The following is a 20,635-nucleotide window of genomic DNA, read 5'->3' on the forward strand; positions in this document are numbered from 1 at the left end:
ATAATAGTTTTAACTCACATCTGTGGGTTCTGTAAGGTGAGAGGAAAGAGCAGCAACATTTCCTCCTAGAAAAGAGACAACAAAAAGATATTAACTGAAAGGAAGAGAATTTCCCTGGTTTTTGTTACAAGTTTCAACTCTAAGGACTGATGATGATGATGCATCATCACATGGATACCATCTAGTCTGCCTAAAATGTTGCCGTGATGAGGTTAACATGAGGTGACGTGGTAATTCCTGTTTGAATTAAAACTGTAGGCTAAAGCATCACCTCATAACCAAATCTAATTAAGATGACGTTATTTCTTGTCTATTCTTGAATTATCTCCCCAGAGCAGAGTGGGAGGAATATATCTGATCCAATTATAAAGCTACAGATAACATGAACAGGTTGCTTTGAACCATGAATGGCCCATAGGGTCAAAGGTCAGTCAGAAATCTTTGTTCCAAACCCTTCAGGCCCAGTTGAATCTTTGGCCCCGTCCCGATATTGATCCTTCTCCCCTCTGTGAAGTACAAGCTTGCAGAAATCGTAGAATTGACGGAACAGGTTACATCATCGACTAGCGCCTCCGTGTTGTAACTGCAACATCCAAAATGACGAGACTCTTTGCTGTTTTGCTAAAAATGACAGCAGATCTACAACAAGTAATAGATTTTAAATCTACATTATTGGTATTTCTGCTTTCCAAAGTCATTGCAGGAGAAATTTAGCTGTTTAAATTTGGTTTGTTATGTCTTACTGAATACAGAGCAATATTGAATTGTGTTCATATGTGCACAGTAGAGTGAAGAAAAATTATTTTAATGCGTTACATTTAAAAACTGATTTTTTTAAAATATGACACGCAGCACTGCCATATTTTCAGCTTTTAATTCAAAACATCTCACACGCTCAGACCCCTCAGCAGGAACGAAGTTATGAAGGGCATCAGGGTGGAGGTGTGAGGATTGGGACCGGGTCTACGTCTGAGTGACTTACAAGTGACCTTGATCCAAGTCTCAGAGGTGAATCTCATTTTCTGTTTAAAGTAAAACCGGATGGATGTCACATGGTAGAGAAGGTTCAGCTCCAGGTCTTTGCTGCATGTCTTCCCTGTTCTCCGTCTCCTATTCCTTGCTGGCTACTAAATCTAGAACGCTTCAAAAGCAGTTAATCCAGAAAACCTTGTACTTAACGATAAAATAAAAACTGAAACAAGGTAAGATTAACACACACAACATAGAGTATGACGTTAAAAACCAGTAAACTGAAACACAACATTCAAATTGGAGCCATGAAACCCTCAGAGCATGGCAGATTTAACAACGCTCACTTTTCTGACAATCATTTTTGAGCTTTTTATGCTGCATTTCCTGCTCTGTTCAGAGATTTCCACACATCATATGATATGCCGCCACATTTTAAGATATTTTGTGTCATTATTAACAGTGTAAGGTTGTTGAAATGGGCTGAAATTTTAATGTGGGACTCGGACTGACAGTTGTTCTCAGCAGAGTTCAATAAAAAGTCTATTTTCAACATTTAAAAGCAACATTTACATGTCAAGCCGGTGTTTTCCACTGAATAAGCCAGTTTAACTTCATAAGTTTTTTCATCTTTTTAGTGATTTAGTCCTACATCTGCAAAACAGTTTGCGGATTTTTGAAATCCATGATGTTTACTGATCCCATATTTAGGTTTCCTCCTCCCTTGCTAATGCACTAACTCAAATATTTGTACAGTGAGTAAATAATCTGTCTTAACACCATAAATCCTCATCTGATGAATTCAGGTGGAATTTTCACACAACTTCTGCAATAATTTGTCAGAAATACGTTTTTAATGAATCTGTGGATCAGAGAACCTGTAGTGTGCCTTTCACTTTTAAAAAATCCAGCTTTGATTCACAAATAACTGTTTCATTCAAATGTAACAAGATTTAGTCATATTTAATACAACATTTGCTGAAAACTGTAATATTTTGGAGCGTTTTCCGTGTCAGAAACTTGCTCTTGAATGTAACCCGCCCAGAGATGCAACCTGACAGCTCATGATTCCTCCTTACTGAAATGTTTGGAAGTAGTAGATAGGAATCCACTGTCTTCCCGTGTTAATGTGCCGGTTTCTCTGTGTTCTGCATCCTCTCTGTGTCTTCCTCCCCGCTGTCTCTCTCCACTGTGAGCTGTCAGAGCGTATGCATTGACCGTGACACCTGGCTGTGTGTGTGGGAGTGCTGGATTCAACTTTCTCATTATAATTCTAAATGTATCAGTCCGTCTCGTCTGGATGAATTAATAGGTTCCCTTGGTGGTAAAACACACACACACGCCTGCACAGGCCCAGGCCGTTTGTCCGGCGGTCGGTGCCTCAGGTCTGTTAATTGAATGTCTGTGTTCATGTTAGCGGCCGTGAGAGGCATTGAGAGGATGCCACGGCGCATTAAGGAGACAAGCTGTGTGTGTGTCTGTGTCTTGTAAATAGGATTGGACCTTGAACGCAGCTCCTCCTGAGCTCCTAGCGAGACAAGACACAAACAAATCATGCAGTGGCGGCGCGGCCGCAGGTGTGTGTTAAATAGAGAGAAGCTTAATCATTCTTTCTTCTTGTTTTTCCATCTTTTCTTTCCTCCTCTTCCTTGCTTTGTTCTGTTTTAACTCTTTCTCCGTTTCTTTCTTTGTCCACATTTTCAGGCTCTTTCAGTTGTTTTTGCTCTTCTTTTTCATTTTGTTCGCTCCTGTTACCTAATCCTCTTGTGGATTCAGTTTAATTAATTCTCCATCAGAGCCTTTAATACTTGTTTTTTTGTTACCTCTCGTCTTTCTCCTTCCATTACAGGTTTTCTATGATCCAGTTTTTCTCTTTGCATTTTTCTTATCTTTTCTGTTTGTTTTATTTAATCCTTTCTGCTTCCCATTAATCGTCTTCATCTTCCAGTCTGTCACTGTCGGTCTGTTAGGTGGTTTTTCCCATGAAGACTTAAACTTTCCTTATAACATTAAAGTTATCTTTTTTGTCCTTTCTGTTGTTTCTTTATATTTCATTTCTTAGTCACTCACTATGCATGTTGCTTTTCTTCTTTTATAGAGTTTTATACAATCAAGTTTTTTCTTTAAAAATCTAATGTGGTCATTTATTTTTAATGAATTGTTTATTTTAGTATTTTTCATCAGTTTTCTAAACATTGTTTTTGTTTTGCATCATGTATTTAAGATGATGAGTATCAGGGCCGTTGTAGAGGATCGGGGGGGAAAAACTGGCAACAGAGGAGAAAATTTCTACTTTTTCACAAATAAAAACTTGGATTTTGTATTTCTGATGTGAAAGAGTTGCTGAATTGCTAAAAGAAAATGAATAATTTCCATGATTAAAGTGATGATTACGATATTAGAACTGAAATATTATCTGAAATAACTGTAAAGTCTGAAATTAGCATTAAAAGACTCTGTGAGCGCCTTGAAGAGGATTCAGAAAACAAACCTGAGAGAGAAGAAGCTGCAACATGTTCTGATCCAGGAACAGATAAACCATTTACACTTTGAAAATATCTTCTAAATTTATCACTTAAACCTCAGAGGACTTCTGGCAGTTTTTGTTGCAAATGTCTGACTTTAAATATTAGATAGTATCCTAGTTTTAATTTTCTATGTTTACTGTTTTTCTGACAGATTTGCGGCTTTGCCACCAGAGATGTTTGTCTTATAAATATGTGAACTTAAACTAGACATTTCTATAGAATGGAGGTTAGACCTCAATGGTCTTATTTAGTTTTTTACATTGATATGCATTGGCCGAAATCCTCCAGTGTATACATAATCTATACAATATTAGCCTTTTTTTTATCTGACATATAAAATTGTCAGATAAAAAAAATAGCTTCAGATGAGCAGAGATATAAAGTATATTTTGCTTCTCACATTGCATTTCAAAGTCTGGTTTTTCCTTGTCATTCTGCACAGATCATGGTTTGACTTTGAGTTTTCTCCATTGTAGACGGAGAAAACTCTTGCATGCATGAAAAGGAAGAAACTATAACCCGAAACACATCAGCTGAGATTTAAACCCATGATTGGAAGGCGCTGCACCCCCCACCATGTGGCTCCTTCGTCACCCTCTGTCACCGCTCCTCTTCCTCATTAGCTCCTGTCTCGTCCCATGTCTTCCTCTTCCTGTCCTCCCCTCTTCGTCTCGTTCTTCATGCTTTGTTGTTACAGCCACCAGGGGAAGAAGCGCCAACACGGAATAACACATTCACTTTCACACACACGGCCTCCGACTCGCAGCCCTCTAATGGCCCCATTTAGACAATGTGTCGCATCAGCAAGTCGTACGGCTGAATAATGAGAAGATGGAGGGAAAGCAAGAGCAGGACTATAGTAAAATAAAGAAGTCGTTTGCTGCATCCCTCCATCCAGACTGCTGTTTCACCGTAAATGTTGTTCTGTTACACACACCGTTGCGGCTCTGACCCTGTGTGTGTGTGTTCCCATTCATCTCCTTTATATGCCAGCGTGTGTGATCGTCGGGGAGAAATACGGCCTCCAGGGGATTTAGCCGAAGCTCCTGTGTTGTGTTTATGATCCGGAAAGTGCAGGAGAGAACACATTTTTTATACGTCTCACCCTCAAAGAAACATCTTTTCTCTCTTATGCATTACACAAAACCACACCGAAACACACACTTCCTCCTCATCAAGACACAGCTGAACAACACACACCCTCTCCTGCATGCAAACACATTTCTATAGCATCCTGTAGATTATATTGGAAACCACATACACTCCAGTCAGAGCAGAGAAAGTCCAGCTGAAGCTCTGCTTTCTAATTAATACCACCTTGTGTTTTCACAGCCGGCTGTTTGGAGATGAACTCGATTTATTTCATTTTTGCATTTTCTTCTACGAGGAAGAAAAACTCCTTGGCACTTCTGCAGAATCAGTGACTTTACTGTTGCTAAAACTGGATTGTAGCTTCCCTGATTAGCATTTTAAAAGCAGGCTCCAGCCTATTAACTACACTCTGCATATGTTTTTCATTACCAAGGTCTGTTTTCCAAAGTGTAGCAGTGTGCAGGTTTTTGGGATGATTCCAAGCCTTCCAGGCTCTAACTCAGTCTCATCTGAACTCTGAGAATGATCACACACTCCACCTCGAAAAATTACGGTTTTGTTTTGTGGCATTGCTGAAAATAATATCGTTGTGTTCAAAGATATTCTGTCACCTGAGGGGGGGGGGGGGATATTACAATGCAATAAATTACTGTTCTGCAAGTAATTCAAGCTCACAGGCTTTACTTTTTGAAGTTATGATTGCAAAGCAGTGAAGAGTTTAGCTCAGATGGAATTTGAAAGGTGATATATCAGTAAACTTGATGGATTGGCTGCTGCCTGAAGACGCTTTGCACTGTTTGGAAATGTTTTTACATCAAGGAAATTAGCTTAAATCACTGGCTTTAATCAGAGTTTTAGAGCTGCTATATTAGTATTTAAAAGCTTCATGTTTGATTATTGTGTGGTTCTCCATTTGGTTAATCAATACATTTGATTCTAAAGCAAATTTTAGTAAAAACATCCTGGGTTTTGAGTGAAGATTAAAAGAAAACATTATAATCTTAAATTCTCATCTTGTTTGAGGGACTGATGTCAGACTTTGTTGATGAACGAGGCTGAAGGGACGTTTTACTGATTCATCGTTAGCTTATTTGGAACAAAATGATTATTTTGTTCTACAACCTCATTGTTTGTAGAACAATCTAGTTCTAAATTATCCTTATTTAGGCTCATAAATAATAAAAATGTACACCTGGAACATTTTTCCAAACTGGAATCATACAATTTCAATAACTTCTAAAACCAAAAATTAGTTACATACGTTGATGCATACTCCTCACCGACAAAAGTTAAAAGTATGCAGGTTGTAAATTTGACCTTATCCTATTCCTACTTACATATATATATTTTTTTACCTCTGTGTACATCTGCATGCTTCCACGTACCTTTGATTTGGTTTTACACCTGAATTTCCCACAGAGAGACAAAAAAATTACTTATTCCACATCCATGAATACATTATGGTTGTTTGTCCTGCACAGCAACTTTTCAATATTTTAAAGTTTCTTTGCTAGAAATTTGAACCCAAACTCCTTATTCAGTTGATTGTTTTTAAAGTCTCAGTATTTGCAGCAATATATCTGAAACATTTGGCCTCATTTAAACAAACATTTAATCACGTTTTGACTCTGATTTCTACCTAAACTTTAATGTACCAGATTCATATTTGTACCTCAACTGTAAGAGATGTGATTGAATATTTTATATACAGCCTCTATTAAGGCAGAACCCAAACACTGCAGAGAGACCAAGTGCAGGAGCTAGTCTTAAAACACAGAGAGGACAATGAGGATGGAAACCTGAAGTCCTGCATTCATCTTGTTAAACAGTAAAGCCCTGAATCTTCCTCTAGTGAAATGACCTCTAAAAGCTTCACATGCTTTTAAATGTGAACAACAGCAGATGGACCAATACTGTACACAATATCTGAGTCTCAGAATGTGACATTTATGACTAAATCTCACATTTTCCTTCCACTGTGATGATGAGCGATACAAAGAAAACGTCACTCTACAGCCAGACTTAATACTTTTTATTTCAACCAAACAACACTTTTCCTTTCGCTCCTCTAAGTCCTTTTAAATTGGACAAATATTGTTTTGCTTCCTAGTTTAATTATACAGTGTTACACAGGGTGAGTGCAGTGTTAATTAACTGAATCTATGGGTGGTAAAGATAACATACTTGGCAAAAATGTACTGCAACAATGTGGCTTTCATGTGAATTTCATTATTTTGTTTAAACTGTTTTCCATAAATGTGTTATACCTGTTATCTTTTCTCTTTTAATTATAAATAAGAGATTTTTAATCTAAGATAAACCCAAGTCTAAGTTTAACTCTTTCTTTTAGGACAACTTTTGACGACCAAAGTGAGTTACAAAATCTGAAATCAACAATAGCTTAATCCATTTGCAGCATACTTAAATATATAAGATATTTGCAAATACGATTAAAAAATAAGAAAACAAACTGATCTTGCACAATAAAGCTATTTAATTGATTTATGTTCTGCTGAATGAACATCCGACTTATACTCACACCAATGGGACAAAAAAGTTCATTTTACTGCAGCGAGGCTGAAGTTGAGCCTGGATACTGGAAACCACTTACAGCCTGAAGTACTAAAGAATCTGTAATGTTGATCACTCTGCCTCTGTTACAAATAATATGTGGAAATATGCAAACATAATCCTGCCACTTTAAGGAAAAGTGTTTCTAATCTTTGGCTGAGAATCTACTTTGTGAATGACTCTAGATGTAATTATCCAAACAAACTGTGTTTTCTTTCTGCTGCAGATCCTCAGTAATCATTGTGCTGAGAAGAGATCCACCAAGTCTGATACTGATATCAGTTCTTCCTCTGACCTGCTGACTGTTTTCCAGATTTCCGATGAGGAGTGGGAGGACATGTTGGAGGGCTTTGATGAGCGGAGTTACCTGAACGCTCGGCGCTGGAAGCCCGGCGACGATCCGTACACGTTGTATGCCTTCAACCAGAGAGAGAGCGAACGCATCCCCAGCGACCGAGCACTGAGAGACACGCGCCACTACAGGTACACGACCCTCAGCTTTATCAACAGCGTCCCACCTCATATAAACAGAGGATAAGCAGAAAAAGTCGGGGTGTAAAATCTCAGATGGAGTGTGTGCTGAAGCAGATTTTGTGAACCGTTTTCTGATAACGTGACCTCAGAACAGATATTTTTATTACCACCAAACTGCACAGTTTGATGTATGAATCTGTCAGGAATGCACTGCATAAGATGAGAGCTTATCAGTACACAGAGGAGCTGAACTCCAGCAGCCTGCAGGCATAAACAAACACCGCTTTCTGCATCACAGGTATACACACACACACACACACACCTATTAAAACCAACTCAAGTTTCTAATTATTCTCCACCAAAACAAAACTTGATTACAGAAACAAACACAGAAAACAGCAAATTACAATCCATCTGTCCGCTTAGAAATTAATTTAAACCAAAACAGAAATCCTCTTAGCGGCTCGTCGTTCTCGTCTGTTTGAAAGACGCTCAGCAGGAAGATAAGGAGCTTGTCGCTTTGACAGCATCCGCCTCGTCTCATTCGGAGAGATAAAATACTTCCAGGCACTTGTGGAAAGTGTGCAGAGGTCCAGTGTGTCTGCGCTGACACCACTCAGGATTCACAAACACAACTTTTCTACAAACCTTTGGATTCTAGTGCAACTTTAAAAATAAGCACTCTTGGAGTTTCTGCTGTTGTTGTATTAGAAGTTTATTAATGCACTACCTCTTCATCAAATTACAGTAAAGTGATAATTGTTGTGTTTGAAAAAAATATATAATATCTGTACATTTTAGTAGATGTTGATGACGATTTTGACAAGGATTGTCAAAATCCTCATTCAGCCCAAATCTCTCTACATCCAGAACATTGTAACTTGTGTTTATTTTTTACATGGAGGTTAATATAAGGCTCCAAATTACTGACTTATGATTTTGCACTTCACATGATTTAAATAGTTTATCAGATTTATTTAACGTTTAAAAACTAAGCTGAGTAAAATCTGTTTCCCTAAACATTACATTGGCTAAATGACGACTCAGAACAAAAACACTCTGACTGGTGATAAGCTGTCTGTAGTTGTGAGTGGTTTCTGGTGAGGAGCACAGCTGGCTCCAGGATCCGTCTCCTATAGGAGCCCAAATCGTCTGAGTGTAACTGGCACCTACATCACGGTGTGCATCTGCTGTTTGGACATGCGTCCCCAGATGATTGGCTCTCCTTTCCTGTAATATCTCGTTTGCTGCCTCTGACGCCGTGTGTGAATGCGTGTGCAAGTGTGAGTGGTTTTGCATGTGCATATGTGGATTGCTAATGTGCGTAAGCGAGCATTGTGTTGATCGCCTGCATCATCTGTTGTGCTAAGAGAGGAGGAAAATTCACTGTGGGGCTGACATAAGGCACTTGGCGTGTGTGTGTGTGTTATAAAAGTGAGAATGATGTGTAGGAGGGAAAAACCAGGGATATACACAGACATTCATCTGTTAGCAGGAAGGTAGGGGGCTGATGGTGCTCATTTATCTCATATGGGACAAGGCTGAAGCGTGTGTGTGTGGACGCTAGTGAAGGAGGGTTCTGTTATGTGATTATCTGTTAACACGGTTACCGTGGAGCTGGGGTCTCCGGGGCTCTTGGCAGGGGAAACAGTGGCACCTCATGCTCTGCCGGGACCAAAAACCGAGAAACTGCAGCGATTCTGGGCTGAAGCTGCTGCAGAAACACCTTCATTTTCATTGCAGACTCTGCACTGCTTCCTACACGCTGGCTGGGTTCCCGAGAGGAAGAACTTGGCTTAAAGTCAATGTAGTTGTGCAGAAACTTTTAGAAATAGAAAAAAATGAACCAATGTAAATTTAGAAAGCCTGAAAAGTTGAGGATGTGTAATTTGTAATTTAAAAGTAGAAGACATTTTTTCTCCCCCAAGACTCTCCTTCTCAGTCTGAACACGCCTCGTAAATATTACTCCTTCCAAGCTTTTAAAATGCTCGAACCTTTTCATCAAGATATTACAGCTCATTTTAAGTCAATAATTCTTAAATATTGAAAAGAAGTGCTTGTTGCACTGGCAGATTGTTTTTCCACTTATAACAAGAAAAACAATCTGCCAGTGTTTCATCAGTATTAAGGAATTTACTTAAAACAAGCTCATATATTTTGCTATATTTTGCTATTTCAGTGTACCAAAATATTTTCATTAAAAATGAGACAAAATATTTGCTAAGATTTTGTATTTTTGTAGTGATGGAGCTAAAAATATTTTTGCTACTCATGAATATAAGCCCAAATCTAAGAAGACAGCTTTCTTCTTCTTCTTCTCCTGATTGTTAGTAATAAAACAAAATAATATTTTAAGTGAGTTCTTTTTGTGTTCTTCTGTTAACCTGTGAAATAAATGTGACTGAAGGCATTCTTGATTGATAGCTGACAGTCACTAAGCATCATAAACCAGAAACGAACCACAGTAACATCAATTACTGGTCTAAAGAAAATTGCTAGGAGAGAAAAACACAGCAGGTTTGGAGATTCGGCTGCAGCAGGTCTGTTATTTTCCCAGTGAGGAAACGATCACCTGAAGAGTAAAGGAGGAAGATTTTTAGTTCTTCCTGAAACCTGCAGGCTGTAAGTATTCAGATTACAGAGAGATCTTGAAGTTGGTTGCATCTTTTTAGAAACAGTTGAAAATGTGTCATTTTGATTTAGTGGTATGATGGCAATCTTCCAAATGAAACACCTGGGAGTGAAACCTCGGCCCTCTAACCACTGAAACGTCGTTTTGGAAGAACTGAACATCCCTGATATGCTGAACAGTGAGCAGAAGTGGAAATCTCCGGCTGGAAAGGAAAGCGTGTGTGTGAGGATTTTAAAACACTTCTTAGAGCCTAAACATGATGTAAAGGAACTACACCTCAAAAACTAAATACTTTTAATTTAGGCTGTAGTGCAAATATATTTGAAAACTAACTTACAAGTACCTGTTCAGCAAGAAATAGGAGTTATTTTTACTTAAATAATTTCTTTGTATCAATAAAAAAGAGCAAGTTTCACTTAAAACAAGACTTTTTTCCCACGTTACAAGTGTAAAAATCTCCCAGTGGAACTTTTTTCATCAATATTAAGGATTATTAATGTACTAAGATATTTGCATTAGAAGCTAAACAACAATAATTGGTACGATTTAGTGTTTTTGCAGTGTAGAGGTGTCAGCAGCCTCTTACACTGAAGTGAACACATTGTGGTTGTTCAAAGCCTCTTCATTTAAAAACAGCTGATTATATGAGTGGAGATAAAATTTGTGGGTTTTTGCTTTGAATGGAAGCCATGCTTCCATTTACTTTGTGGTGTTGGAAGAAGGGCGAGGATGCAGCATGCAGAGAAAGGGATGAGGGTACGGATGCAAAGATCACAGGGAGCGATGGAGAGATGTTGGAGCAAAGGAGGAAAAGTTAGGAGGTTAATAAAAAGAGAGAAGGCGAGGTGGAGAAGAGGACAGGAGATGGGGGAGATGCCACAAGCTGCTGAGAGGAGAGATAATTGCCACATGCAGAGCTTAAGAGGCTCTGTGTGTGTTCATGTGTGTGTATAAACCACTCCACTTCAGTGCTCTGCTATTATCTCAGTGAACAGGGGAACCTCCCTCCGTCTGCTCTACGAGTGTCTATAAATCCAGCAGCCGCTTCGCTGCAGGGATTAGATCCAAGCTGGAAGACAATGCAGCACGGGGAGCAAACACATCCTCCAGAGCTACACTGCAGGTTGATATGGCAACCAGTGCTGTTTGAGACTTTATGCAAGACAAAAGAAGTGCACCGTCATGCATGAGTTTAAGATAAGTAGTAAGAAACCCGGGGAGCGCACAGAAAGGAGAAAAACACCGCAGTCTCTGTGGCACTTCCTGATTAGCTCCATGTTTTCTCCCTCTGGGAAAATCTTCTGAGTTCCTTTAAGCTCAATGAACAAACTGTAGTTTATTGTAGTTTTTATGTTTTTCAAGCTCCAACTTGAGTAAAACCTGCAGAATATAATAAATATTACAAATATCACACCTCAGCAGTCCTTTGCAGTTGAAATGTTTCACATTGTGGTATTTCAATGATGATTGTGATTTATTATATTTTTATAATAAATTTTTATATAGTTACAGTTTAGTTATGTTTCCTGTTTTATCTATCCATCTATTATCTATGCCCGCTTTCCTGTCAAGACGTGGTGGTGCTGGTGTGATCGCCATCGGTTACTGGACAGTAAGTTCTAACAACAAGCAGAAGCATTTTAGAAATGTTGTTAAAGTTTTTAGACTGGACTTGAACGTAACTAAAAGCAACTTGTTGACCAACAAACTGACTGTTGTTGCTGATTTTGTTTCCATTTTGCCACTTTTCAATTGACTCATTAAGAATTGCTTGTATGCTCAACCAAGGATCGGGGTCATGACCTTCTGATATTTTCGTTTTTTGGATCATAAGTTGGAAAGTTTAGAAACCGTTCCCCAGGTTGGGATAGACAGAAAACTTTTTAAACTCATTTTAATAATGAACTTAACTTAATACACTGTTTGATCAGTTGAACCATTTGGGATGTATGTGTGACTGAAATGAAATTGCTTTTTTGTGAAGTACCTTGAAATTATGAATTAGCGTTTTATAAATAAACTGAATTGAGTTGAACTGGTATAACAAAAAGTTCAGAGTAAATGTGTTCCAGTTTTAGCTACACAGTGAATGGTTTCTTTGTATTTTCAGCCAAAAAATACTTGGTAGGAAGTTTTACTTCCCTTGAGGATTCCAATTTAGTCGCCACCTCTTATCACAAACATGGAGGTTATTTTGGTTCCTACAATTTAAAAACAAAGAGAACAATATCTAATCCAAATATATACCACATTCTCAAAAGTAAACTAGAAAAAAGCTAAATGCCTAAAAAGGTTTACAATTTAATATCAGAGCAGATCGTTTTTCTTTCTTTATTTATTTTTTTCTGTAAATCTTTTGTGTTCCTGGCGCTCCAAGCATGTTTTGCATAAAAAATGAAGTCAGTTTCCTGTTCTTTCAAGCTAAAAAAATCTATCAGCAGCACTTGACACGAAGACATTGTTAATGACATTGTATAAGAGATCCAAAAGACATCTGGTCATGAGGGGAAATATCATGACTGTGAAACTGTGGCATTAAAAGGATATAATATCATCATCCTTTTTCTTCTCTGACGCGGAGCGGAAAACCACGGCACACTGCACACATTTGTCATCCTCTTTGTTTTGCCGGAGTGGGAGATGTGATAATGCTCTGGTGTTTTGTTGTTGCTGCTCCAAAATGGAGTCATCTTTCTTTGAAACATCCTTACTTTAAAAAAGAAAAAAAAACAAAACACACCCAGAAGTCCAGAGTCCAGTCAGTGGGTTAGAAATTATTTAATTTCATTTTGACCCAGTGATCCTTGAACACTTATCACTAACTAGATCACGCAGTCATTCAGTACATCTCTCTGAGTGTGTGTGTGTACGTGTGTGTTGCACATATTCGGTGGCGTCAGAGTCCTTTCACACTCAGTGAACCATTTAGTCATATTTCCGTGAATCACAACATGCAGCTAAACATTAATCACCGCATTAGCTCTGGTGGCTCCCACGCAAACACCCTTCATCTTTTCAGATCACAAGCCCTGAAATAAAAGAAAAAAGTACAAAGACAACACGCTTTGAACTCTCACTGAGCAACCATTTTATTTGTCCTCGTCAGGCTTGTTGATTTGATTACTTGTGCAAGTGATGAACGATAGCAGAGAGTAACATCCTGAACAGAAAGCCGAGAAAGAAGCCAGCTAAACTTTATTTACACTTTTTATGTTGAAATCAACTAAAGGTGAAGCACTAGATGGAAATAAGCGGACTTGATTTAAAACAGAAGCAGAGGAAAAGTTTTAAGAAGCTCAATCAGTTTGTAAAATCGGCATGTTTTCTTTGATTCTTGGTCTGAACATGTAAAAAACTCAACCACTGTCTTTTGAAATTTCAGTTTTAATATCAACCAGTGGGAGAAAACATGCAAAAGTATTAATACTCCTTAAACTCCTGCACAGTTTATTATATTTGTGTTAAAAGTGACAAATCAAAACACAGTAGAGCAGAATTCTGAAGAGGAAGCTAAATGCTAACATGCTTTTCACTAAAATCTGAAAAGTGCAGAGTGCATTTGTATGCATCATGTCATTCAAATGTAATTTTAACAGAAATGCTCAGTTTTAATTCTAACACTTTTACTATTTACCACTCAACCCATTGTGACTGAACTCAGAATTTATTGAAATATGTCTTTTGCTTTCTTCCTGAGTACCACAAGTCTTTTTTTCCAGACTTCAGAGTGTCTTTTTTGGTATTTTAATCTTTTTCTCTTGTTCTCTGGTCTAGGCAGCTCCTCTTGTCAGAAAACACTCCTTCTTTTCCATTTACTGATGTTTACATTGAGTTTAACAAACAGCACAGCAGAAATCTCACGGCGAGGCGAGGAAATCCCCTTGGTGTAGTGCGGGTAATCTGCTGATGTGGAACCTGAGCTCCAAAGCACCCTGTGCTCCACAACGGCAAAGAGTGACAGTGACGCTAAGCAGCTATACCGTCGCTTTAGCTTTAGCTAACCTCCTTGTTCTGCCTGTGAGTCAAGCGCACGTCGAAGCGACCACCGAGCAGAAGATGCTGTAAACATTCTGATAATTCAATCCTTCTGAATTAGCTCCTTTAATTTCCACCCAGTCAGCTCTGGTTTTTCAACTTTGTCTGAAGTTCTGGTGTCTTATTGAGTTTACCTTTTAGATCATCCTTTAGTTTTGAGGAAAAGATGGAGGTCATGTGTAGGTCAGAGTCTTAAAGCTGACTGGTGAAAAGGTCTTTCTGCATCCATACACACCTTTTTATGAAGAACTGATAAAATAATAATACATAATAAGATGGTTGTAAAGATCATATAAATGTTGATCTAAATCTCCACTGAAAATGTTTCAGTCCTGTAGAGAAACGCTGAAGACATGAAGTCCTCATAGTGATCCTGTGTGATATTTATATTAAATTTCTGTGATATTTTCCTTTACTCAACCTTGAATTGAGCCATGAACTGTCACTATGCAGTGTGTGTGTGTGTGTGTGTGGGTGTGTGTGTGCACCCCAGAGGTCGGTCCAGCTATCGACTGCTCCAGTCCGTCATTGATCTGTCTCCATCGATTGGCTGGTGTAAGTGCCTGTCAACCATCCTGTCACCGCTGCTCTTCACAAGAAGGATTGCTGTTACTTCAGGTCTCCTTGTCGTCCCTCTGCACCTGTGTGTTTGTGTGTTTTACACTTGCATTGAGTAAACGCGCTCCCTGTACTTTTCCCGATAGTGTTATCATCTTGTTACTCGTCCCCGCCGCTGTCCCTCCTCTTCCATCTTCGCTGCCTGTTTCACATTCTTCTAAAATTTGCCCCAGCTCTGTTTTCCAGCCATAAGCTGAGCAGGAGGCAGAAAATGAACAGTAATGTCTGATTTCTGCATGTGTGCTGGGATTGTTTTTATGTTTGATAAAAGAACATTAATATAGGATGACAGCTGACATATCAAGCATACTATTGATAATTAGTCTAGTTGATCAGAATCAGCTTTTTGGTCAATATTGTGTAAATAAAGAAGGAATTTGTCTTTAGTTTAAAGACATTAAGAATAAACAAACCTTAGAAAGCATAAAATAAAGGACAAAGCCGTACAACTAAAAATTGTAGAGCCAATTTTTTAATGTAAAGAAGAAAAATACGTCTGTCTTTAGAAAAGAGAGCTCTGCAGTGCCATCTGAATATAAGTCTAAGAAGTTGATGTCCAGTATGTGTGGGATCTGCAGAGGTGTTAGCTGTCCTTTTCCTGACCCTGTTCTGTTCTGTTGATGAGCCAAACCACCCAGTGATTTATGATGTGATGTAAACATTTGCAAAGGGTTTGTAGATGTCTGGCACTGAATGAGAAACACTTTGAAAGTGTTTTGTATGACTTAGATAAGGACGTTTATTATTAAATTATTAACTGCTTAAAAATTGAACAAACAAGCTGATGTTGCAGTGGACATATTGTTTCAGAAACTACCATGTTAACATCTCTAGATTTAGTTTATTTTGTATTTATTTGGTAATATATTGTAGCTGCTTATATGTTAAATGAATTTAAGAATAACTTTGACTGAACTCACAGGTATTATCTGAAAATCATTCATGAAAAAATAAAACTTAAGTTAATATTTCCTATAATTTTATAATCTATAAATGTTTTTTCCAGGTTAGGCCCAAGATCTCGTTTTATCAAACAGCATAGTTTACAAACTGAAATTAGGACGAATATTACAACAACAACAACAACAACAACAACAACAAAAGTTACAAAAACTCTGTTATAAGAAATCATCTGATAACAGTGACAGGAATTTAGATCATCCATTTAAAATAAAATAAAAGACAGTCAAACCTGCTCACAGGTATGATTGCTTTCATTCTGTTAAAAGGTAACTGCATGTTCTGGTAGTAATGTTTTACCTCACCATGTTGCATTTTCCTTTTCTGTCTTTTTACAGTTTTTTTATGGATTAAATATCTTTATTTGGCGTGGTACTGAGAAGTTCTGCCAGAAATCAAATCACAGAAGTTACTAAACAACTTGTTGTTTGGTCATCAGCAGCTTAGCAAAAATATTGATGCACATTATTTTGACTACATTTAAATGACAATTTCAATATTAAAACATAATGTTTATCCCCAGAATTGCTTGCAAATGTATCAATTATTCCTTCCCTTGGAGTTTCTCCAACATTATTCCACATGTTCATGATGAACAGTGAAAATCCTCAATCTGTACATCATCATCACCTTTTTATTTTTTAATTAGAGCATTTTCGGTGGAAAACAAGCCATTTTTCTTGTGCTCATGCTGCGCCGTGTTCAGACTGATGATCCAGCAAACAGCTGGTTGCGACTTCGTGCCGCAGCACTCCAACATCCAGCATCTTCATTATGCGCTGGCACACACACACAAACACACAAATACAAACCTTGTACATAATTGCACACAAAAACATCATCTCTCCTGCTGAGCTGTTGATAATTACAAGTAAAACAGTGCAGTGAACACCCACCTACACACCCACCCACACTCACACACACACACACACACACACACACACACAGGCCCAAGTTTAGGATGAGTTTTACTGCAGTTTGGAGCGGCTGGGAGTCTGTGCTCCAAGACTTTACTAATTACCTTCAGGAGAGTTTGGGGAGAAAATGATGCACAGGCTTATCGGCAGATTAAATCTGTATTATATACATGCATCAACAAATGATGGAGTCATAGATTAGAGAGAAAAATAATTACACAGGATGATTAACAAGATCAGGAGACAAACAAGACAGATAATATATACAGGTGAGAGACGACGGCTCAGAACTCAAAATAATGAACAAATTAGATTCTCAAAGCATCGCAGAAGAGAAAGAAACATCTTAGACATAATTACAGACCTTCAGAAGCTTTTTACGCTCCGACTAAAAGTTTTTAATGATTTTACCTTCCTGATCTGTGCTGCAGAGCTGAAAGGAAAAGATAATTATTATACCCGCGTTAGGTTCATTGCCTTATCATCTAAAAGTAATTCAAGTTGTAGTGTTTTAAATTACCATATTAGAACCACATAATTATGCTGAATCCTCACTGTCTGACTTTACAACTAATGAAATCTTTCCTGCTTCATGTTCAATAAAACAGATTAAATATTTCTAAATATTTCTAAGTCATAGAGGAGGGAGAATGTTTTATCACTTTTGTCAAATTCAGAAGTTAAAATTAATCGAAATTAAACAATTTGGAGAAGTACAATAGTAAAATAATAATTGTTACATTTTAAGGGGGAAGAAAGCTGCTTAACGTTTTATGTAAATATTCAAAACATTTTTGGTTCTTCTGAATGTTTATTCCTATAACTTGGTATTTTTATTTGAGTTTAATTTCTTTCACTTTATTCATTTATAGGCATTTTCTGAAAAAAGCTGAAAGAGCAACTTCTTAAAGGAAAAACAATCTGTTTCCAAACCAGTGATCAGAAACGTTCGCTCCTCATATGACCTCTGAATGATTAACAGCTGCTTGGACCCAAGAAACTATTAACACACAGATTAAACTACGTCTGGAGTGAAGAACAAAAACATATGAAACTGTTTAAAAATGTCTTTTAACTGCCCGCTGTAAATAAGATTAGTGTGCCTTGAAATTTTGATTGCAACAAAAGGTTAGCTGTTTGTTTGCACTGGAGGAAATTGAAAATATGCTTCTGCTGTATTTATTATGAGTATTTGTTGAATTTCTTTGAGCCAAGTAGAGTGCAGACTGAAATATGAAGTTTCTGTTTTTATTTAATATTCTCTCAGAGGAGTTTTCAGATGACGCCGATCATTTTCAGGCAGAGACAGGAAGGTCAGTGCGGTCTGGCAGACTGAGTGGGGAACTGGTTCAAACTGTCTCTGACACATGTCCATCCACCTCCAGTCCGTCCACTCACACTGCGAACTCGCTTCATCCACCGAGTCGCTTTATTCTGCAAAGCTTCTGGCAGGAAAATCAACTCTTACAAATCAGAGAGTGTGTAGGAGAGTAGTGTTGGTGGTCAGTGCAGCTGTGAATGCTTTCTTTTGTAAAGCATTTCTACTCTACATAAATCAAGTTGATTTTTATTTTTGTGCAAATCTGAGGTTTTAATTTCCCCCTGCAGAAACATTTAAAAATGATGAGACGCAAATGAGATTTTCTTTCGTTTCAGTGACAGATGTGCTGTGTGCACAATTACATCAGTAATGTTTTTACGTAAGACTAATCCCATCCAGACAGAACTCCAGCGCAGTTTAATCCCATTTGGTTGGACACGGTGATTAACACAATTACTTTATTCCAACTGGATAAAAAGATGAAAAAGTCAGCTGTAGGAAAGAATTGCGTCACTCTTTTAAATTGAGTTGACATTAATTTATATTCTCTTAGTATAGAATTATCACTGTGATATTTTTTTTCTTTTTTTACAATTGATTGAAAGTCAAATAAAGACACCATAAAGCCATATGTAGCAATAACATTGAATTTATACCTAATTAAGAAATATATTATATATTACTGTATGTCCTAATAGTAAGAGTAAGTAGATTGTTTATACGGTGGGAACAGAGCTGGTGCTCCTACTGGCCGGCCCAAAGCATAAGCAAACTATTCTCCTGCACATGGCCCTCAGACCACCAGGGGGCGCCCAACGCTTATAAAAGTATTTTTCATATAATATTGAAGGTATAATCAGTTGAACTGTCCCAACTTTTGCCATATTGCTTTATTTTGAGCTACATAAAAAAAAACAAAAAACATATTATATCTTTTAATAGGTAAAAAGGGAAGAAAAAAAATTAGATTAAAGTTCATGACCTGCATGTGTTCACAAGTGAATTACTCCTGTTTACTTGAAATAGCATGGATTGAATAATTGGAGGGTAAAACAAAATTACAATGTGTGAGCAAATGGATTAAATTATTAACGTGCGATCAGACTTGAGCTAAGGTTACGTCCATTGACCAAATGTCCGTCTGTCCATCCTTTCATTTCACCTGATGAATCAGTGATAAATGAATGATATGATAATTTGTTTTTCCTAATAATTTATGACATAATTCTAAAAAGGTTTCCTGAGCCGAAAAGGCTACAAACTCTGATTCCTTCAAAGTTATGTAAGAAAACAAAATCAATAAATTTGGGTAAATGATTTTTTTTCTTCTGTAGTTTATCAGTTTAGAAGTGATAAGTATTATTAAATTATATTCAGAATGGTTTTATTTGGTGACAAAGTTTGCTTATGTTTCAGTCCAGCCCTGGTATGTCAGCCATGTAGCTTTATTAGACGCACAAAACACAGAAAATTAAACCTCGACATTTAAAAAAAATATATATTTAAAGAAACCATGTTGGCTGGATTTTAGGGTGGGATTCATTGGAAACGGGGCCTCGGTGAGATTCTGCATAGGGTCCCACACAACCTTGGGCCGGCCCTGCTGCTTTCAATTTAAAATATGCCATCGTTAGAACCTGAGTCTGGTTCTGGTTCCTCATCCCATAATGAGATACAAACCTTGTTGGAGGAAACTGAAATTCCGTGAGAAGCATTTAGATAGACATACATAATGAAACATGAATCCAAAGAAAGACAGAAAAATAAGAGGGATCAGCTAATCTCCCAGGACGAATCTCCTGGTTTAAATAGAAAAAGAGAAGAAGAAGAAGAAGAAGAAGAAGAAGGACAGGAAGGAGGAAGTATTGCTGTCTGAATCCTCAGCTGTGGTGTCATTATCCTGCAAGGCTCGGTGCTGCTGCCTGTCTCCTCTCTCTCTCTCTGGTCTCATCTGCTCTGCTGTCCAGCCAACTAATAGAACAGTCCATGAAAATTGCTCGGGTTAATGGAGTGAAGGACAGGAGAACAGAGGAGACGGAAGGAGAGAGAGAAGCAGACATTCCTGGGCTCCTCTCTGCAGCGACCAACTTCTTCCGCATCAGGCGAGTTTAACCCAGAGATATGTTGGATAAACCTGCCTTCTGTTTTTACTGCTGCTGAAGCAACACAAACTCTGCATCATCTAATTGGTCTTATTGCAAATATCTCACTTGAAATAAAACAAAACTTAAAAATATCTTTTCAGCAAAGTTTAAGTCAATCACTTCTTAGTATTGATGAAAATGTACTAGTTATAAGTGAAGTTGAACATTTTCAAAATTTTCCAAGTTTTCAAATTTCTGACTTTTTTTCCTACCAACTTTTTCACGTTTGAAATGAAAAAACTTTCAAGTTTTTCTAGAAAATTTCTGAGTTTAATCCAAAAATTTCTGTTGTTTTCTAGCACATTGTAGAAAGCTGAAACTCAAAAAATGTGTTTTGAAAATGTCTCACATTAGTCACAAAATTTTTCTAGTA

At 37.6% G+C, this 20,635-nt stretch overlaps 1 protein-coding gene across 1 annotated transcript in view; it reads left to right on the top strand.

Annotated features, from left to right (window-relative positions):
• Nucleotides 1-20,635, top strand: part of galnt14 (UDP-N-acetyl-alpha-D-galactosamine:polypeptide N-acetylgalactosaminyltransferase 14 (GalNAc-T14)) — a 137,224-nt gene that overhangs the window by 21,274 nt on the left and 95,315 nt on the right. The window contains exon 2 of the mRNA XM_028039997.1: nt 7,474-7,643. Within this exon, the coding sequence (XP_027895798.1) occupies nt 7,474-7,643 (170 nt within the window). The remainder of the gene's footprint in view (nt 1-7,473; nt 7,644-20,635) is intronic.

This window comes from Xiphophorus couchianus, chromosome 15, assembly GCF_001444195.1.
Source record: "Xiphophorus couchianus chromosome 15, X_couchianus-1.0, whole genome shotgun sequence".
Taxonomy (NCBI): domain Eukaryota; kingdom Metazoa; phylum Chordata; class Actinopteri; order Cyprinodontiformes; family Poeciliidae; genus Xiphophorus; species Xiphophorus couchianus.